The sequence below is a fragment of the Elephas maximus genome, chromosome 4 (genome assembly GCF_024166365.1).
Source record: "Elephas maximus indicus isolate mEleMax1 chromosome 4, mEleMax1 primary haplotype, whole genome shotgun sequence".
Lineage (NCBI taxonomy): Eukaryota > Metazoa > Chordata > Mammalia > Proboscidea > Elephantidae > Elephas > Elephas maximus.
Genome location: NC_064822.1, coordinates 55,475,511 through 55,497,926, shown reverse-complemented (window position 1 = coordinate 55,497,926; position 22,416 = coordinate 55,475,511). Strand labels below are relative to the sequence as shown.

Below are 22,416 nucleotides of genomic sequence, written 5' to 3'. Positions count from 1 at the left end.
TGACCTAGGGGCAAGGACAAGAAAGCAGGAGGGGACAGGAAAGCTGGTAACAGGGAACCCAAGTTTGAGAAGGGGAGAGTGTTGACATGTCGTGGGGCTGGCAACCAATACCACAAAACAATATGTACATTGTTCAACGAGAAACTAATTTGCTCTGTAAACCTTCATCTAAAGTACAATTTAAAAAAAAAAGAATCCACAGGACTTGAGACTGTCTCTCATGTGCAAGTGAGAGTCATTGAATTTTGAGCAGATGATCGACATGACTGAATTTAAATTTCATGGAAGTTAATCTGGCTGTATTTTAAAGATTAAAGCCATAGAACTCAAGAATCATTTAGTCCAAGCCCTTCCTCTCACAGATGAAGGTATAAGGTGATTAAGAGCCTTTCTAAGAGAGAACAAAGATTTCCTGCATACTAATCTGATTCAATTTCTACAATTTCTAAGAATTTAAATTAGCCTGGCATATAGCCCTCTTCAGAGTCCCCGGGTAGTGCAAATGGTTAATGAGCTTGGCTGCTAATCAAAAGGTTAGAGGGTCCAGTCCGCTCAGAAGTGCCTCGGAAGAAAGTCCTGGCAATCTATATTGAAAAATCAGCCACTGAAAACTCTATGGAGCACAATTCTACTGTGACACACATGGGGTCACCATGAGTCAGAATTGACTCAATGGCACTGGTTAACTGGTTACAGACGTCCTTAATCTAGATTCTAGGAGATAAGGCTGGAAATAAGTCCAGAAAAATAGAGCTGAGACTGTAATAAACAAATGGTCAAAGCAGGGTCAGTGATTCAGAGTATCAGTTCCAACAGAGGTCCACGGGAGACAGTCAGCGGAGGTCTAAATGGAAGGTTCTGTTGTTGTTGTTGTTAGGTGCCGTCGAGTGGGTTCCAACTCATAGCAACCCTATGCACAACAGAACGAAACACTGCCCGGGCCCGTGCCATCCTTACAATCGTCGTTATGCTTGAGCCCATTGTTGCAGCCACTGTGTCAATCCACCTCGTTGAGAGTCTTCCTCTTTTCCACCGACCCTGTACTCTGCCAAGCATGATGTCCTTCTCCAGGGACTGATCCCTCCTAGCAACATGTCCAAAGTATGTAAGACACAGTCTCGCCATTCTTGCCTCTAAGGAGCATTCTGGTTGTGCTTCTAAGACAGATTTGTTCGTTCTTTTAGCAGTCCATGGTATATTCAATATTCTTCGTCAACACCACAATTCAAAGGCGTCAGCTCTTCTTCGGTCTTCCTTATTCATTGTCCAGCTTTCACATGCATATGATGCAATTGAAAATACGATGGCTTAGGTCAGGCGCACCTTAGTCTTCAGGGTGACATCTTTGCTCTTCAACACTTTCAAGAGGTCCTTTGCAGCAGATTTGCCCAATGCAACGCGCCTTTTGATTTCTTGACTGCTGCTTCCGTGGCTGTTGATTGTGGATCCAAGTAAAATGAAATCCTTGACAACTTCAATCTTTTCTCCACTTATCATGATGTTGCTCATTGGTCCAGTCGTGAGGATTTTTGTTTTCCTTATGTTGAGGTGTAATCCATGCTGAAGGCTCTAGCTAGAGCAAAAACTCGGAATTCAGAGATCAGATTTATGGTCAGGCTCAAGATATATTAGGCTCCTTAGCTCCTGGGGCTAAGAACTGATTTCCGACTCAGGGTGAAGGCTGAGCTAGGAATGGGGTGGGATGGAGGGGAGTAAGATTACAGCGATAGATGGGGAGGAGCCAAGCAAAACATTGCGGAGAGTGGACCAGGGTTAGAGAATGATAGAATTAAATAGGTGTAAAGATGACCTGCAGGATCGTACGGGCATTGGGTGCGGACTCTCAGAAGAAAATGGCAGCTAGAAGTCAGGTCACACATTAGGGAAAGAAAGGTGCTGAGAAAGAGAGTAGGAGACCAATCTCCAACCACCACTAGGGGGGCACCTCCAGTTCTAGGACAGCCTTGTTGATTTACAAGACCTGGCTTGGTGACGGGGGTCGGGGGGCGGGGGGGCGGGGAGAGGAAGACAATAGAGTAACCTCCAGTTTGGGGTAGGAGGTGGAGGGAAGAAGTTTGTAACTGGCATTCAAATGTACAAGAGTAATTAACGAGTAGCCAAATCTTCTTCTCACCGGTTACTTCCTGGTATTAACATTTTAGGCACTATTATTACTAGTCTGGCTAGTAGGGACAATTGTGAGGACAGCTAAAGAGGTTAAACAACGATAAAAGATAAAGGCAAGAGTGAGCAGACAGATGAAGAATCAGGAAAAAGGTGGGGAAATAAGAGTCAGGGTATAATGGATTAGAAACAAATATGAAGAAAAACAGCATTTTTAAAATAAGGAGAGGAAAAAGTGTGGAAAGTGAAATTGATGGATGAGGAAATGAAGAGAGACAGGAGAAAAAAGTCAGAAAACATCTAATTTAGGTTATATGATTAATCCCACAGTGGCTTGTCGCCCTTTTCACATCTCATCTATTAATGGGATATCTATACCGTAGCTGAGCTTTAAAAACACATAAAAATGTTGTCTTTGCTTTTTGGGAACATTTATATGTGTGCTCACTTTTGTCAAAAATTAAAACATGGTAGAATTTGAGGATGAAAAAGCACAACTCCTCGGCTGTTTCTATTCCGCAGAGAGAGAGCAATGCTAGAAGATGAAGTATTTAGAGATTAGCTGATTCCCTGAAGACACACGTAAGTATACATTTTAGGAATTTGTTTTTGAATGCTGGCTTATAAAAACCACAACAGGTTATTAACATGATCAGAACAAAGTAGGGGAGGGGTAGGGGAGAATTATCCAGACAGCCCACTCCAAAATCATCTAATAAATTCGTTCATCATGTTTGCCATTCCCTCCAGACTGTATACTGCTCAGAGGTAGAAGAGGGTCTTTGATTTTATCACCGTACATACATCACTCAATACATATATGATTAATTTTGGGAAGTGTCAGGGGCAGTGCTTCCTGAGAGGAAGACTACAGGAACGAGCTAAGGCCCTTTGAGGCTTGAGTAGAATATAGTTCTAAATAATTGCAAAGACCAACGTGCCTGAAAATAGCTGGGCATTCAACGTAGTTTTTCAAAACTTCTAGTTTGTTTTGGAGGTGATTTTTTTTCCTTTCGGGTTTAACACAATTCTAACAAGCCATAGTATTTAACATTTCTAAAGCCCACGCCTCAACACCCTTCTCCTAGATCACATTCCCTTAGCCTAGGCGTGCGTCTCCACCCCCACCAGAACAAACTCCCCAGACTCTCGTTCGCACTTTCCCCATCCCCCAAGCTTTCTAGCCACATTGTGCGCACTCTTCCAGGCAGCTTTTCCACCGCGAGGGCAGTTGCAGTGCTCATAACCCGTCTTCTCTAGGGCGGTCACACGTGTCCATTCCCTGGGGGGGGGGGGGATCCCTCTTCCCGCATGGCTGCTGATTGGTGCCTCCCCCCTACCCCACCCTTCCCGCTGCTCTGCAGCCTCCATCCTACTTAGTTCCAGCTTAACCAGCCCCACCACCTTTCTCCTTTGGAGAAAGAGCCACTTTAGATCTCCTTGAAGCACTGTTCTTGAAGGGAATAAAAGCGTTAAAGAACAGGTGGAAACCACTTAATTTCTCTAGGCCTCATATTTCTGGGGTGGACGTCCCACTCGTTCCCCTGTACTACCGTCAGTATCAATAATAACTGAACTCCCACACGTGCACGTTTCTGGATCTAGCCCCTACCGAAAGCACCACCCAGCTGGCCCTTTAAAAGGACGCGACCACTAAGGCCACGTGGGGGGTGGGAGAGACCCTTATTGTCTTCCAACATAAAAGTAACTAAACTCTTCAGTCCTAACCGCCTGGAAAGCAGAGTATATGTAGTAGTAATTCATAGGGCTGCACCTCGCTCCCTTCAAGTCACACTCCCTCTCTTTCTTGGGGTGCTCAGCCCCCCTCCCCTCCCCCTTCTCGTTCAATGCAGCTGTCCAGGCGGGGGGGGTGGAAAGTGGGGGCGGGGGTTGTTGTTGTGGTGAGGGACGGCCCCGCCCCCTCCTCGTGTGCGGCCCCTCCCCCAGGCCCTCTGTTCGGCCCCCTCCCCCCCGCCCCTCCCAGCCCCATCTGTTTTCCCCAGCGGTGAGATGATTATATTGTATGGGACTGGGGGCGGCCTCAGCCGCATAAGCAGAATGGGGCGAGCGCGCGGACCCCGCAGGCTGCGGGAGCAGCAGCCGCCTCAGTAACTCGGGCCCTCGAGCCGACGCCCCCCGCCTGGGTCGCCCGCCCTCAGCTCATGCACACGCCGAGCGGCGGCAGCAGCGGGCGTAGCAGCCGCCGCCACCCCCGCCGGAGTAGCTGAGGCGCTGCGCCGCGGCGGGAGTCCGAGCTGAGCGAGCCGAACGCGGACAGCGTGGGGCCGCCGAGGCGCGCTTCGAGCTCGGGGCCGCCGCCACCGCCGCGCCTGGGAGATGTGCCCGGAGGAGGGCGGCGCGGCTGGGCTGGGCGAGCTCCGCTCCTGGTGGGAAGTCCCGGCCATCGCACACTTCTGTTCGCTCTTTCGCACCGCGTTCCGCCTGCCCGACTTTGAGATCGAGGTGAGTGCGGCGAGGAGCGGGCGAGGCGGCGCACAGTGCGCCCCTTTCTCCCTCTGCCCCACTCGGGGAGTCCCGGAACATCCTGAAGGACGGAGCTGGAGAGCGAGAGACTTTTGCCTGTAGTCGGGAGCCAGGAGAAGGGGTCGGAGGTGGGGGGCGCGAGGCGCAGAGGGGAGGAGGGCGGGCGGGAGCTCCTCCGGGCTTTGCAAAGGACGCCAAGTGCGGGCGTCCGGGTTTGGGACTTTCTCTCGGGCGGTCCCTGTGCTCACCCGCGGCTTCTAGAAGAAGGCGGCGAAGAGAGTAGCGGAAAGGAGGAGGGAGAGCCTCTGCTTTTGTAGGAGTGGGAATGGGGGGCGGCTCTCCCGGGAGTTCTCTGGAAGGAGAGGCTGAGTGTGGTGAGAGAGTGCGTGCGCGCGCGCGCTCCCTTCCCGGTGCCATTGAAGCTGCGAGCCAGCTGCTCCGGGCGGGGACGGGGTGCAGGCGGTCGAGGGGGCTGGGGGTGGGGGGCGCCGGCGGTGGATTAACTCGGACCGCGGGCGGGGAGGCGGGCGCTGGGGTTGCTTGGGGGAGGAATCTGTTGTGCTGGGGCGAGACTCGCCCCCACTTCGGTGGGCGCGTTGGGGGGGGGAGTCGCACTTTGCAGACTCCCGGAGACCCGCAACTCTCGGGGGGCGCTTTGGGTTAACTTTGGGCTGGCGGAGATGATGGCCTGGGCCGGGGGGCGCGCTCTCTTCGGAGGAGCAGCTCCGGCATCGAGCCCTTGCTCTGGGCTTCGCGGCTGCGGAGGGAAAGTTTGGGACTCCGTTATTCTTTTCCAGCCCCTTTGCTCTCGGAATACTGCCGTCTTTATTCGGGGAGCTCTTTGAGCTGATTTCGCCACCATTATTAATCCGGGCGAGCGTGGAGGAAAGGGATGGCTTTTCTGGCCAGGCCGAAGGTGCTTTCAAACCCGAGGCTTTGTGATAATTGAACTAAAATCAGAGGGTCATAGTAACAGGGATGGTGGCGGGAGTATGAGGTACAGAATGCTCTAAAACAGGCACCTAGCCCCACCAGCCTCCATCCTCCTTTATATTTTTATTTTTGGCAGGGGGTGTGAAATATTTGATTGGTTGGCAGGTTGAATTGCTTTCTCCCTTATGGCAATATATGCAGTGACTTGATCACCTTTTTTGCCTTTGGACAAAGGTAAATGGAAACTATTTGTCGGTCAGGTTTTCTTTTCAATTCTGCCAGTGGGTTCGCCGAAGGAGTCGTCAAAATAATAATCACTCTTGTGGAGGAGGAAATCGTTGTTGTTCCCTCTTCATCCCGACCACATAGGTTACTTTCTGCCATTTTCTGATTGGTTTTACTCCCAAGATTTTGGCCTTAATCTTTATTTCTAGATTTAGTCGTGTTTGCTGAAATATCATTTGCATCTTACTGTGAATGAAGTGTGGGTACTTGCTCTTGTTGCAGAATTAATGAAATCGGAAAAATAAAAAGATCAAAAGGGGGTGGGATGAGAGAATGAAGAGGAATGTAGACTGATAAACTAGGGCCACTCAATGGCTTTTAGCGATTCTTAGTACCTTAAGCTGATTAAAACAATGTGATTAAATCATAGGCTTCCCCCATCTGTTTTTTTAAGGAGTGCTTAAGAACTTGGATATTTTACATAGCACCACAGCATTTGTTTTCAAAGTTTGAAAGCGAATGTAACAAGCATGATTTTTAATAAAAGTGTTTGTGGGACTTATTGGAAAATACCTTAGACAAATATTTGTATTGACTTAACCAACTGAAGAAACGGCCACAGAAATTAAAGATTTGGGAATGTTAAAAGTCAGGAGATGTTTAACAATTCTTCTCACGTCCTGCGTTTTCTTTTAGTTGGTATAAGATTGTGGCTAGGTTAATTATATCCTGCTGCTCAAAATGGTGGCTGTTGTGGGAGGTGTTGAGGCTTGGGACAATGCCATTTTGGGTGCTGGTAAACTTGCCCTCTAGTAGCCCTTTTTCTTCCTTGCAAGATTATAAAGTTGAGGTGATGCTAAGATTTCAAATTTAGTGTTTAAGACCCATTCTACAAATACCGTGGAAAAATTCACCTCAGAGTTCATGTGCATGTTCCCATTTTGTTGGTTGAATAGTAGAGGTAACTAATTTTGCCTTAAATCCTTATAGTACATCTAGAGTCGTCTATAAATAACTCATCTTCCGGTTTTAAGAAATAAACTTGTGGTTTCTAAGTATTAGCTGGCTTGATTCCTAAAGGAAATGTAAGCCGATCAAAGATTTGTATGCATAACAGAAATGAAAAATCATTCTAGTTACATGGTGAGTAAGCGCAACCATTTGAGATGACTGTCTTCTCTTTTGATTCTAGTGTTTCTTGGAAGTGACACTTTTTTTCGTGAAGCATATGCTATTTGAAATACATACACCACGAATGAATATTTGGGATGCAGTATACACACATTTTAAGAACTACTCACACCTGTCTTGTTTGGAGGTGTTCAGTAAGATGGATTACCAATGATAGTGACTTTTTCCCTTTGCAGTTGTTATGTAATATTTTTCTGGTTAGGTGTGTTTTGATATGGCTAATGTAAATTTTAATGTACGGTTTTCAGTAGTTACCAGAAAATTAAAAATTTCTTTTCTAGACTTCTAACAGATCTGACTCAGTGCTCGTGCAGAACTCATTGCAAACACTATTAGTTTTGATTCTGTATGTATAAATAAATAAATTCGTTTTTATTTGCTTAGGTGAAAGAAACTGTGTGGTTTTTTGTTTGTTTGTTTAATCCAATAGTTAATCGTTATGACAAGCTGTGAAACAGTCCCTTGGTTAGACTTTATGATGCAGTGGAAAACTTATAAAAAGAAGAAAAGAAACAGTTTTAATGCGGAGTTGTACCTGTTAGGCCAGGTGGAAAGGCTCTACAGAGTTATTTTACTGCAACCCTAAAAGATAGAAATGATGGATAATAGCAAATGGAAGAAGTTGGGTATGTTAACTTTTTTAGGAAACCAGTTTTCAGCTGTGGAAAAGATTTCATTTCATCCTTGACCACCAGGCTGAACCCATGGATTTATAGAAAATTTAGGAAGCAGAGTCCTCAAGGAGTTGCCTTTCTATTTATCTAAAGTGAAGCAATCTCTCAGATAGGTGAAGGGCTGGGAGGATTCATGCTGCAATTTTGCAAGAGGTCAAGACCCACTTAGAGAACTGGTCCCCAATGTGTGGATATTTTTATTTTTGTATGTTTAAAAAAAAATCTTTTGACTCTATTAACCTTGAAATACAGGATTTCTATGGAAGAGTCAAAATACTTGATTCTTGGTTTTAGGACATGTTTAAGGATTTGTGTGTTGCTGTCTAGTGGCCCTCAAAGACGAGTTCTGTAATCATCAGAACAAAAATCTGTGAACGGAAAAAAAAATCTGAATGTATAGACAGTGCATTAAGTTGCTCAAAATTTCTAGTTACGAAATTAATACATGAGCATTATAGAAAACTTGAAAATTATAGCAAAGTATAGGTAAAAGAATTAAAGTTACCTATAATCCCACCAGGAAACCCTGGGGGCTTAGTAGTTAAGAGTGAACAGTTCGAATCCACCAGGTGGCCTTTGGAAACCATATGGGGCAGTTCTACTCTGTCCTGTAGGGTTGCTGTGAGTCGGAATTGACTTGTCCGCACTGGGTTTGGTTTTGGATTTTATTATCCCACCAAAGACCTCTCGTGGTATAGTGGTTAAGCACTTAGCTGATAACCAAAAGGTCGGCCATTCAAACCCACCAGCTGCTCTGCGGGAGAAAGATGTAGTAGTCAGCATCTGGAGAGATTGCAGACTTGGAAATCCTATGGGGCAGCTCTGCTCTGTCCCATAGGGTCAGTGTGAGTTGGAATTGACTCAGCTGGCATTGGGTTCGGTTTTGGAGTTAATAATCCCACCACTTATGGGTGAAAGCCTATTAACTGTTAGCAAATTCAGAAATTCCTAAATAGGCTTGCAGTGTATTTGTGTGGTAGGTTAGGTGTTTTTATTTTTCAGATGAGGAGATCGAAGTATAGTTGGACAGCAATAGATTAACTACACTGAATTCAATATTCTGTATCATTAAGCAGCTGCTGTGGGTTTATGGGTTTAACTCTGAGCTGGGGGATTTACTAAAGAAGCTCGTAACTGGCCATACCTCAGATTATCTGTTAATATTTCAGAACCAGCATTTATATAGCAGTTCATTTAAAGCAAATATTATGTAATTAACCTTTCAGTGGGTTATTGTCGTGGTGTGCCTTCGAGTCAGTTCCAACTCATAGTGACCCTATAGGACAGAGTAGAACTCTGCCCCCTTTCCTAGGGAGCAGATTGTCAGGTCTTTTCTCCCACAGAGCCCCTTGGTGGGTTCGAACTGCAGACCTTTCGCTTAGCAGCTGAGCACTTAACTGTCATGCCACCAGGCTAAATTTTGTCCTGATTTGAGAAATGAAGAATGGTTAATTGACCCGCCCAGAGATTTACTTGCTTTTTTCCTGGCGTTTTTTTCCAGTGAATATAATATGTCACTTTGCCAAAGTAAAGGGTTCAGAAGAATAGAATGATTTTCAGTACTCTGGCCTGGGATTAATCAGGGGCCCTGGTGGCACAGTGGTTAAGAGTTTGGCTGCTAACCAGTAGGTCAGCAGTTCAAATCCACCAGCTGCTCCTTGGTAAACCCTGTGGGGCAGTTCTACTCTGTCCTGTAGGATTGCTATGAGTTGGAATAGACTTGACAGCAACGGGTTTGGAATAGACAGCAATGTGGTTAATCATCATGTGTGTTATGGGAGAAATCCCATCATAAATATTTTGAGCATATTTTCTCTAGTGAGGAGACTGTGCCACCTCTAGGTGGCTATTTGCAATTAGTGATTCAAAACAATTATTTGAATGATTTGTATAGTAGCAGCTTGATCAAAATAATGATTGTACTGTCTGCTTTCCTCCTGAGCTTGGCCTGCCTTTGAGTAATGATCCTTTCCCCTTCCGTGCCTCTCCTTAGGTTGTAGATGTGTCTCGGTAAAGTCTGCCACCTAATCAGCATGGTGATCAGGGGGCAGTATCTCTAATTCAGATTCCTGAGTTCTACCCTTGGTGCTTCCTTGGATCCAAACCTTTAATCAAGCGCATTAAGGAATGAATTATTAAACATAAAAATAAGTAACAAAAATTGCCGAGAGAGACTAGTATAAGCGCTGCCAACCCTCGATGGGCTGCGGATTTGGGGTTGGCATACAAATGTGTATTTGCTGAAGGCAAGGGCCTATGGCTTTCATGAAATTCTGAAGGTGGCCTCTGACCCGAAGTTAAGAGGTACTGAGCTACATTAAAGAATAAGTTGGCTTTAACTAAAAGCCTAGTTTTGTGATAGAAGATGCACTGGACTAGGAGTTAGGAAACTTGGATTCTAGTTCTAATTGTGCCATTAAACTAGCTCTGTGACCTTGAGCAGGTGAAAATAACTTAGTAATAAATGAAACTTGCCTAGTACTCTGCACATTTTCAAAATGTTATCTCATTTTACCGTTCACCATCCTTAGCCATCATCAGGAAGTAGAGGTTATTTTCATTTTACAGGTAACGGAATGGGAAATTTATAGAGGTTGGTTGAGGGGGGAGTGGAGGAGGTGAGGAGCCGTCACCTGGATTTCAGGTTCTTTGACCAAATTCTGTGCTATCGCTACTACATCGTGCTGTTTCTCTACTTAAGGTTTTATCATCAGTAAAGCGAGGGGTTAGTCCTGTTAGTCATGGCTGAGATGCCATACCGCAACTTTAGAGTTTTTGATTCGTAGTAATGTGGGGTACAAAAGATCCCATTTTAAAACTTCTGCAGTGACAAATTCACATATTCATTCTTTCCTATCAGCAAATATTTACTGAAAACTTTGTATGTGCTAGGCAGCGTACTAGGTGCTTGGGGATACAGCTGTGAACATAACAAAAAATCCCTGTTTCTTTTACTGAGAGGAGACAGACAGTAAATAAGTAAAGTATATAGTATGTCACAGAGAGACAAAAAATAAAGCAGGAGGCACAGAGAGGGCCAAGGTGAGGGGGTGAAGGACGGCCTATGTTAGCTGGCTTGCTTCACAATGGAAGTTAAGTTTGGTCTTGCTTAATTTTCTGGAACACAGTTAGGAAAGCCTAAAATACAATTTGGCAGCATTTGGTACAACTGACTGCCCTTTGATCAAGAGAGGCTCAGCGCTGGATCTGCGCAGTGTGTTAGGGGTCCAGAGCAAGGAGCACTGGCAGAGTGTAAATAAAGGGTGGCTTAGGTAATTTTTTTTTTTCGGGTAAAAATGCAGGGTATGGACAGAGCAAACTGGGACAGAGCTGCCCAACTTATAACCGGTAGGTTTTAGACCTACTTGATTTGACTGCTCCTATTTACAAATGGGAACAAGCAGAGAGCCACAAGCCTGGATTGTGGGCCCAACTCCATCGTAAGAGCTCACTGCTAACCAAAAGGTTGGCAGTTCAGATCCATACCCAGCTGCTCCTTGGAAACCCAGTGGGGCAGTTTTCCTCTGTCCTATAGGGTTGCTATGAGTCAGAATGCACTTAACAGCAACTGGTTTGGTTGTTTTGTTTTGTTTATGATTTTAGGCAGATCACTTTAGGCTTCAGATGCCCCATTTTATAAAATGGGAATTTTAGACTAGAGGAGCCCTGTGTTTTTGCTAGGTCTAAAGTTCTAAGTTCCTAGGTCTAAGACTATTTCTTAACATGTGTAACACTCTTAACTGATTCAGAAAGTTAGCTAAGATCCAGGTTGTGAGCTCTGTTAGGATCCATGTCTTAGAAATCAGTTTCATACCAGGTGAAAGCTACAGATCCACACTTGGTAAGCTTTCGGATTAGATGAATTTATTTCTCTTCCTGTGGAAACCTTATCTGCCAAGAAGCTACTTTGAAAGTAGCTTTAGAGGCTCCGAGAATCTCTAAGGTCCTCAAACTGGGCTGAGATTCATATGTTGAGAAATTCTGGAGGATGAAGCTCTGGGTTACGTTATTTTCCCTTTACTTCTTTTGTGTTTCCTCATTTATGTTTAACATCATAACTAGAACTTTAAATAAAATCCAGTTGTAATTTCTAGCTTGGGGTTTGCCTTTCATTTGATACTGTGACCTTTTCAGATAGCCTTTTTGCCCTTCCCCCATACTTTCATATTTCATTGGCTGCGTTTATTATACCTTCTTTACATTAAAAACAAAACAAACCAGACTCTACCAAATATTAATAAATTTATACTGGAAGATTTGAGATGCCTTTTTTTTTTCCCAGCAGTTCTTGCGCTTCAGAAAAGAGTGATTGGGTAATAATACTGAGCTCAGGATTCCATGTTTTCCTTTAACTCAGGGTTTCTCAACCTCAGCACTGTTGACATTTGGGTCCAGATAATTCTTTGTTGTGAGGAGCTGTCATGTGCATTGTGGGATGTTTAGCAGCATCCCTGGCCTCTACCCTCTAGGTACCAGTAACATCGCAATCATGACAAGTAGAAATGTCTCCATATATTGCCAAGTGGCTCATGGGGGCAAAATCACATCTGCTTGAGAATCACGGCTTTAGGATGTTAGTAGGGAAGACTTCTCTGTGTGGGTCATGGTATAGAGGGTACTCAGTATTATAAGTGGGTTTTTCCTTCTGACAGTGATTTTTTTTCCTCTTAAATGCAAACTTCTAATATTTTTTGTTTATCGAAATTGAAAGAAGTTATAGTTGCTCCCAGATGTGCATGTCATCAGCAGTTGCACGTGTTGGAAACCTGAGAAACAGACGTGTTGATTTTCTTTTTTCCCCCTCCTCTTTCCTGGAGAGTTCCTTAAGGAAAGGAGAGTGCTTTGGGGTAGTGGGGAGGCAGTTGTAAAGCTGACCTGTCCAATAAAGAAAGGCCTCCCTGTAAAGAAAGGCCTCCCTCAGGCAGGGCCTGGTGCTGTTGTGGGAGGAGGGGTGTTGTGCTGCAGCCTCAGGCTGGCTTCAGCGGCTGCCATTGCCTGTCAGGGCACAAGGCTCTTCTTGACAAATCTCTTCAGCATTTCGTAGTGGTGGACTATTGGGGGGGATAGTGGTGGTTCACCATGACCGGGTCAAAAGTTCAGTGGAACCTAAGGTGAAGGTGTATGTGTGTGTGCGCACATGCGCGCGTGTATACATTTGGGACATTGGGTCATATGCACATATCAAGTTGTATTAAATGGATATTCCACCAGAATTTTCAATTTAAAACACACCAATCTAGAGCTTTTCTTGAGGCTGCTCTAAATGTGTGTGTGTGTGTGTGTGTGTGTGTATGGAAGCCGTGCTGGGGTCGTGCCTAAGTGCTACACGGCTGCTAACCAAAAGGTCGGCAGTTCGAATCCACCAGGCGCTCCTTGGAAAATCAATAGGGCAGTTTTGCCCTCTCCTGTAGGGTCGCTACGAGTCGGAATTGACTCAGCGGCAATGGGAATATATATATTTCTATGGTTTCTCCCGTTCTTGTTCTTAGGCAAGTATGGTAAGATTTTTATGTATTCAAATAGATTTTCATTTTGGTTGGAGAAAATACTGTATTGTGATGGTGACTTAGGCAGTAGTAGTGCACAGTAAAGGCCTTTGAGCTTCTTGGAAGAAAGATGCTATAGAAATTCAAGGAAATGTTATCACTTATGTGTGGCTTCTGAGGATGCCTTTCACTGAAAGTGTTCATCTCAAAGTCCATCTCTTTCATCTTGGGGTGGTATTTGGTCCCCACAGAGACACCCAGCACCTTATTTTCTGTTCGTTATCTCTCTTGGCTGAGAACTAAGGTCTCACCACACTTTTTTTTTCTCTCCTACTCCATTGTTGTGTTTGTCTGCTGACCTAGGATTTGTTCTGGGCAGTGGTGGAGGAGGGGTAGAATTTCTGGGCCGCATCAGGGTGTTAAATCCCAGAATTTGTGTAAATAAGTTGGTGTGAAATCAGTCACTTCTGCAGGCAAAGTAGTTTTCTCCTCTTCAAAGGGCAAAGGAACCTTCAGGATAATTCTCTTAACGTGCTCTGTTTTGTACTTCATCATCCACACACCCATTTAAAGTGTAATGTGGTTTATGTAAAAATGTATGGGAGATAGGCTTTCATTCTCCTTTTTAAAATCTTGGACTTCATGTGACCTTTGTGAAAGCTGTTTGGCTGGTTTAAATGATGTAATGTTCTTGTGAGTTTCACATTGTAGTGGTCAGCTTTTAGCTTTGATCCTACAGCCTAGCTTTTTGAGACCTAAGTCAGGTCTGCTTTTTCCCTAAGGTGGGTTTACTAGAGTAACTGCCTGCCTTGGCAATATGTCACTGAGGCATGTGGCCACCTGAATTAAATGTGTGAATAGTTGTCACAACAGACTGTGTGTACCCTCTGTCCCCCTCCTCCACTCGTAACTCCCAAAAAATAAGTGAAAATTGAGGAGGTGATGAGGCCAGGATTACATTAACTGCATCATGTTTTTTTAACTTGGAACTTTAAAATCATTTCCAATTGATAATCCCTAAGAATGGAGTAAGTTCTTACAATTAAGAATGCTGTTAAGCAGTTTTGTTGACTGCAAGAGTGTTTTTTCTCCTGGCTAGTTCCTTTTAATGAACACCCCTTCCATGAGTGTTCATTGTTTCAGCAACAATGGCACAAAGGACAGTTGATTTGCTTGACAGAAAATGTGTTAAATTAACAGATCTACTTCTTTAGCAAATCCTTTCTCTCCCCTGTTCCCATTGTGTTTCTCCTCTCTCCCTGAAAGGTTGTGTTTGCAGAGTCTTTTAGGTGTGGGGAACAATTTTTATAATCGGAGTCCTGGAGTTCTTTGTTCAGGGGAGAAGTGAAACGTGATTTAAAGAAAAATTTCACCTGTTGCCATAATTAAGAGATTTAATTTCAAAATTTTTCACCCTTAGACTGCCGTTAATTTGGGTTAGTATCTTACACAGCTTGCTAATTTTTGCCCCCACATTCTGTCTGTAGAAGATCATTCTCCCCATTTCCCTTTTTGTCTTAAATCAGGCACCCAGCCCTTTTTACAGGATGTTGGGGGTTGGGAGGGGAATGCTCTAATTGTGTTGCGAATACCTATGTTCTCCTAACTGTAGATTTTCATCGCTTTCTGTGGTGGAGCCCATATTCATTACCAATGAATGCACTTGGATTTAGGCAACTTTTTAAAGTAAAAGAATTTAAAAATAAAAGGGAAAATCTCAGACCCCATCAGCTTGTATCTGTTTGTTACTAACCTCAGGTTGCAGAGGTATGTGGCAGGGTTGCTATTCTCCTGCTGTTCTTTTTTTTTTTTTTTTCCTTTAAGGGCAATGATATACTGTAACCTGTGTTGTGTGCCTAACGAGTAGGTAGAGAAGTTTAGAGGGAGACAGTGATCACCAGTGAGATGCTTCCTGGAGAAGGCAGGCTTGTGCGTTCATAAGGAGTAAGTCAGTATGGGAGCCCTGGTGGCACAGTGGTTAAGAACTCAGCTGTTAACCAAAAGGTGGGTAGTTGGGATCCACCAGCTTCTCCTTGGAAACCCTTTGGGGCAGTTCTTCTGTGTGTTGTAGTGTCGCTATGAGTCAGAATTGACTTGACAGCAACGGGTTTGGTTTGTGGTTTTTTTTTTTTTTTTAATCAGTATGGCTAGCTAGATCAGAGTGTTCTTAAGGGGGACTGATAAAAAATAAGGTTGTATGATAGTAGGGAGCTGCATCATGACACACCTTGAATGCCAGGTCCACTAGCATTAATCACTTTTCTTCAGGCAGTGTGAAAACAGTTTGAGAGTTAAGGATGTCCCATGTACTAAGCGTTTTAGGTTAAATCTGGTACTGATAGCTGAAATAGAACAGAGCAGAGGAAGAAAGGCTAATTTAATTATTAGACTGGAATGGGTGTGTGAAATATTGACGGTAGTGGTAAGGGAAAGGACATTTGTCATGTTTGTCATGGAAGGAAGTATGGGTAAGACTAGATGACAGCAAAGTTGGAGCACAAAAGATGATTTCATCAGTTGGGTTGCTTTTGGCTACAAGTAGCAGAATGCTGTATTAATAAGCCAAAAAAAAAAAAAAAAAAACCTCCGTTGCCATTGAGTTGATTCCAACTCATAGCGACCCTATAGGACAGAGTAGAACTGCCACATGGGGGTTCCAAGGAGTGTCTGGTGGATTTGAACTGCCGACCTTTTGGTTAGCAGCCATAGCTCTTAACCACTACTCCACCAGGGTTTCCGCAGTACTAATAGTGGCTTAAAAACACTGCAGAGTATCCTTTAACATGTAAGCTGGAGGAAGGTGGTTCCTGGCAGGTATGGCGGCTCAGTGACGGATGTCATTACACACCCAGATGATGAAAACCTCAGCTCCAAGGTCTGGATTGCTGAATGATGCAGAGAAATACAGGAAAATTATAATTGAAAACAGCCATTGAGTTGGTGATTTGAAGGGGTCAAAGACTACTTTTGAGAAGGCTTTTTGAGTTACGGTGGTGAAAGAGAAAGAAGGCAGAGGCTGAGACTTGAAACCACTTTCGTAGAGGGAGAGAGGAAGAGCCTTGGAGGAAGCTTAAGAGAATGGTGTGAAAGAGAACTTTACTTATTTTTCATGAATATTATATAATAATGTTAAAAGAAAGATTAAATTAATCCCAGCTCCTACCTGGTTACCATTTTGGTGGTGGTACTCAAGAGTTAATTGTAGGGCAACCCTTCCTAAGAGCAACCAGCTTGTTTCCAGATTCTGTTCCAGGGGCCTCAGTAGGTATCTGTGTTTTCATACCAGGGATCCTCTTCTTTGTCCTGTCTCTCTCTAATCATTGGGGGTGCTTACCCCTCCATAGGCTTGTCAGGTGCTCAGTGTTTTAGCTTCCTTTTTAGTAAAATGAAAACGAAAGTCCAGATACAGAAATGGACCCTTTTTCTCACTGGGAATTTTAGATTTGTTCTTGCTTAACTATTTATTGTTTGGAATACTACTTCAGTTTTTGGTTTTTCTCTGTTAAGTATTTAATGATCCATGAGATCATTCTGAAGATACTAAATGCAACTCTGTGATCCTTTCTAGTGAAATTTTGTGTACAAATAAGACATTCAGGTATTCATGCTGTGTGTTCTGTTTAATAACAGGTTCCCTGTGCAAGGGGGAAGTTACAGCTCAGTAGGATGTCCTTTTTGTTTGTTTTGTCTCCTTACGGGGTCTACACAAATTTTGGAGGTTATCTGGTAGCTCTGTCCACCCCTCCCCCTTCTCCAGGGTCAGCTAAATCTGTAGCCTGGCTGGTAATCTATAACCCATCTTGCAAGGAAAGATGAACTGGGTCAATCAAATTCCCTTTCTTGGTAGTGTAACCTAGGAAATACGAGGATTATCGAGTTGGTGTGGAAAAGAAGCTAAAAGGTCATACGAGAAACCATGATGCAAGCCAGAATCTTGCATATGAGGGAGCTGAAACTGAGACACATAGCATTAGAGGAATTAGTGGGAAGGCCCCAACTCCAGTCCACCGTAGTGTGTCTTGCAGGAACCCCCAGGCATCTGAGGGAGGTTGCATGCCTTGCCTCGCAAAGAGCTGAGTGAACGCTCATTTCATCCTGTGCATATTTTTGCATGTAAGTATTTTATAAACTGGGATCAGACTTTTACATATTCTTATAAATCCTGCTTTATTCAGTTGGCAGAGTTACATGACATAGAATGCCCTTTCATCACAATACATTATGATTTTAATAGCTGCAGGGTATTCATTGAATAGAGATGTTATACTTTATTTAACCAATCCTTTATGGAGCAGTTAGGTTATTTTAAATGTTTGACTATAACAATAGCCGTGAACAGAAAGATTTTTTTTTTCCTAGAAAGGACTAGTTTCTAAAAAAAACATTGAACTGTGTTATCCTGGTCACTTCATAGTCACTTTTTATCTTATATTTTGAGACAAAAGCTAACATTAATTTGGTGTCCACGGTGCTAAGTACTGCTTCAAGTGTTCTTCGTATATCAGCTCATCCATTTAATTCTCCTATGAGGTAGGCACACCTTTATCTCACTCAGTTGGTGAGGAAACCAAAGAGGTGAATCAGTTTGCTCAAGATCACACAGCCAGAAGATAGCAGAGCCCAAACAACCTGACTTCAGTCCTTTTAAACAGTTTCCACTGGAAAATAACTCACATGATTAAGGAATATTTGGCTGCAGTGGTAAAGTGCTGAAGCTTTTACAGGCATACAAAAAATAATTGGTAAATGAATTGAATGGCAGTGTTTGTGAGAGAGAAAAACTTGTAGGTTATTTAGTGGTAGATAAAAAAAACCAAACCCATTGCCATCGAGTCAGTTCTGACTCATAGCATCCCTACAGGACAGGGTAAAACTGCCCCACAGGGTTTCCAAGGAGAACCTGGTGGATTCGAACTGCTGACTTTTTGTTTGGCAGCCATAGCACTTAATCACTATGCCACCAGGGTTTCCATAGTGGTCTAAATTAGCTATTTCTGCCGCATTCAAAAAGGAGTCTTTGAAGAATTGAAGCAAATTATAGAGAGCACTGAGTCAGCAAATGATGACATTCAAGAAGTCAGAGAAATTCGGTTTTTTCCTTAATTACTTAAATTATGTGGAGAATACATCAGTGTCTTTTAAGATTTAATTGCTTTTTGTTATTTCCCTACCTTACTGTTATACTGACCCGACTTTAATTTTTTTTTTTTAATTTTTAATGTCAGATTTGGAAAAGTTGCAAGACTAGTACAAGAGAATTCATGAACTCTCAAACGTTAAATTTTAAACCCTTTGCTTTATCATTACCTGTCCTTCTCCCACCTATATGCTCCTCCATCTCCCATCTGTGTCTGTTATTATTCTTTACCTACACTGAGAGTAAGTTGCAGACATGATACCTTTTCACCTCTCAACATGTTGTTGTTGACATTCTCTTATTATCACAATATAATGATCAAAATCAGAATATTAATACTGAATAAGATCAGTAGATAATAGTATATCAAATATTGCCAATAATATTTGATCCAATGATATTAATATAATTATATATTAGACTATATGTAATTATGTAATTGTAGATATACATACTTTTAATTAAATTTTTTTGGTGAAAATACACACAGCAAACATATGCCAGTTGAACAGTTTCTGCAGGAAACATTCATTTACATTAATTCTTCATGTTCCGCAACCATTGTCGCTACCCTTTTCCAAATTATTCTACCGCCATTAAGATAAACCCACTGCCCCTAAGCTTCTCATCTGACATTTCGAGTGCTGTTGTAATTTACATATTCTTTATAAAATTGTTTTTGTACATTATTTTATGTTATTTTATGGTTTAGATTTTTAATTTAGGATCTTGCATTGCATTTAATTATCAGGCCTCTTTAGTCTCTTTTAGTCTGTAACGGTTTTTTCATTTTCTTTCTTTGGTGACCTTGACATTTTTGAAGAGTACAAGCCAGTTACTTTGTACACGGTCCCTCAGTTTGGATTTGTCATGTTTGTGGCAGGAGTACTAAGTGTTGTGTTTACGGTGCATCATATCGGGAGTAACTTGGTATTGATCGGTCCTGTCACTGGTGATTGTGGTGGTGTGTGTTGTCGTTATTATTAACTTTCATCATTTTGTGAAGGTGGTATCTGTCAGGTCTTTCTAAAGTTAGGGTTTTTCCCTTTATAATTACTAAGTATATTGTGGGGAGATACTATGTAAATATCCTGATTTTTATCAGACTTCCATTCATTCATTTTAAAACCATGCATGACTCTTTGCCAGAATCAGTTATTATATCACAGCTACCAAATAGTTACTTTCACATTCTGTTGTTGCTTTTATATTTATTAGTTGGCATTCACAGTTTTTATTCACAGATTTTATTTTAAATGTTATATTCAAAACTGTTATTTGTAGTATCTTATTAGAATATAATTTATAGAATATTTTTAACTTGAAAAATTCATGTAAAGTGGGTGAGCACTTTTGAAAAATTACAAATGTACAGTAAAGTTGGGAGATGAGTAGAAGTATACCCTTTATTTCAGGTTCACCAGTTATCATTTTGACACATTTGCTTCATGTTTTCTTTTTTTGCTAAAGCATTTGAAAGTATGTTGGTAATGTGATACTTTATCCCTAAATACTCTTGGCACGTACTTCCTAAAAATAAGAACCTTTGCCAGCATAACTGTAACGTCATGCTTAACTTTTAAGAAAATTAACAGTGGCTAACCTTTTGGTTAGCAGCTGCGCTCTTAACCGCTGAGCCATCAGGGTTCCAATTCTATAGTAATCAAAAAAACCTAACCCATCGCCATCAAATCGATTCCAACTCATAGGGCAGAGTAGAACTGCCTCATGTGGTTTCCAGGGAGTGCCTGGTGGATTTGAACTGCCAACCTTTTGGTTAGCAGCCAATCTCTTAACCGCCCGGCGACCAGGGTTTCCAGTTCTATAGTAGCAGCTAATAAACCGTCCGTCTTCAAATGTCTTCGGTTGTCCCCACAGGTCTTTTATAGATGCTGTTCCACACCTCCATCTAGGTCCACATATTGTGTTTAGTTGTTAGAGGGATAGTTTTTAAGCAGGTTGAAGCCAACCCATTTCTTCTAGTCAGAGGGAAAAATTAGAAAAACAACTTAAATTTTAAGTGACTGTGCACCTTTAAGTATATTGTGAAGTATTAACCCAAAAGGGAGTGTTTATCGGCTCGACACAGGCTCTGGAATTGGACAGATAATGGGCTCCAGTCCAAGCTCTGTTCAAGGTCTGGACAAGCTACTTAACCTCTCAGAGACTCAGTTTTTTTCACTTGCAAAATTGATTTTATATCTTATTCCATAGACTTACAAGATTCAAACGAGCTGGTGCATATGAGGGCCTGGCACAAGTAGATTTCAACAAGTGGTAATTATTATTATTATTAATTTTTTTTCTCATTTTAGATTTTGAATTATAATAATAGGATATTATAACCGAGAATCATTTGGGGGAACGAATTAAATAATAAAGATAAAAGTTTATATAATCTCCTATATTTTTACTTTCTGAAATCAAAGTGTAATGAAAAATATCAACGTATTGTGCTTATGTGAATTATGCTGAATACAGATTGCTTTTTTAATGTGTTTATTGAGATATAGAGCCCTGGTAGTGCAATGTTAAGAGCTTGGCTGCTGATCAAGAGGTTGGCAGTTCAAATGCACCAGCCGACCCCTGGAAACCCTATAGGCCATTTCTGTTCTGTCTGATAGGGTCGCTATAAGTCTGCATCGACTCAGTGGCCACAGGTTATTTGTTGAGATATAATTAATCTACCACACGATCTACTTACCCACTTAAGGTGTACATACCAATTCAGTGATTTTTAGTTACTCAACTATTACCACAGTCAATTTTAGAACATTTTTTAGTCCCCCCCACCCAAAAAAACCTCATACTCATTAACAGTCATTTCCCGTTTTTTCCTAACTTCCAAGCTGTATGTAACCATTAATCTGGAAATTTTGTATTAGCGGAATCACATAATATGTAGGCTTTGGGATTGGCTTCTTTCATTTAGCATAATGTGTTCAGAATTTATCCATGTCATAGCATGTATCAGTACTTAATATTTTTGTGGCCAAATAATATTCCACAGTATAGATATACCACATTTTGTTTATCCATATGTTTCTCTGATGGAATTTAGATTGTTTTCACCTTTTGGCTATTACAAATAATAGTGACATGAATATTTGTGTACAGGTTTTTGTGTGGACATATATTTTCAGTTGTCTTGCACAGGCAGTCCCTGGATTACAGACAAGTTCTGTTCGTAAGTTTGTCTTTAAGTCTAATTTGTACATAAGTTGGAAGAGTTAGGTATGGTTAGTATCTAGCTCATAGGGACCCTGTAGGACAGAGTAGAATTGCCCCATAGGGTTTCCAGGAGCACCTGGTAGATTCAAACTGCTGACCTTTTGGTTAGCACTTAACCACTACGCCACCAGGGTTTCCAACAGTTAGTCTTAGTATATGGTATACCTTTCTATGCATTAAAAAAAAAAAAAAAAAAAATCCAGATACACTAAAACATTTTAAACATAATAATACAGTAATGATAATGTTTTGATGCCCGTTGCAGAGTAGCACCTGTTGGTCATTAAGAATCACTGTATGTACCTTGAATTTTTAATATAATAGTCTTTAAGTGAGTTGGTTTGTAACTATGTGTTGTGCTTAAGTGCTTATAGTGGAATTGCTGGGTCATATGATAACTTCGTTTAGCCTTTTGAGGAACTGCTAGATTTTTTCCAAGTGGCTGCACCATTTAACATTCCCATCAGTGTGTGAGGTTTCTGATTTCTCCACATCTTGTCAGCATTTGTTACTGACTCTTTGGTACTAGTCCTAGCAGTTGGTATGAAGTGGTATCGCAGTATGGTTTTGATTTACATTTCTCTGATGACTAATGCTGTCCACAATCTTTTCATGTGATTATTGGCCATTTATATATCTTGGAAAATGTCTGTTCAGAGCCTTTTCCCAATTTTTAAATTGGGTTATTTGCCTCTTTGTTGCCTTGTATTGAGCTGTAGGAGTTCTCTATGTATTCTAGATAGAACAAAACAAAACAAAACCAAAAACCCTTGCCGTCAAATTGGTTCCTTTATCAGGTATATGATTTGCATATATTTCCCTCCATTCTGTGTGTTGTTTTTTCACTCTTAATGGAGTTCGTTGAGCACAAATGCTTTAATTTTGATGAAGTCCAATTTATCTGCTTTTATTGCTCATCTAAGAATAATTT

At 42.1% G+C, this 22,416-nt stretch overlaps 1 protein-coding gene across 6 annotated transcripts in view; it reads left to right on the top strand.

Moving 5' to 3' along the window:
• Nucleotides 1-4,122: 4,122 nt before the first annotated feature.
• The window catches only part of LOC126075034 (cat eye syndrome critical region protein 2), a 170,441-nt gene continuing 152,147 nt past the window's right edge, over nt 4,123-22,416 (top strand). For 4 of the 6 annotated variants that reach the window (XM_049882122.1, XM_049882124.1, XM_049882123.1 and 1 more), the window contains exon 1: nt 4,793-4,982. In XM_049882122.1, the coding sequence (XP_049738079.1) occupies nt 4,934-4,982 (49 nt within the window). In that variant the 5' untranslated portion in view covers nt 4,793-4,933. Of the gene's footprint in view, nt 4,588-4,792; nt 4,983-22,416 lie in introns of those variants that run through there. The other 2 variants (XM_049882121.1, XM_049882127.1) reach the window with 1 other exon arrangement.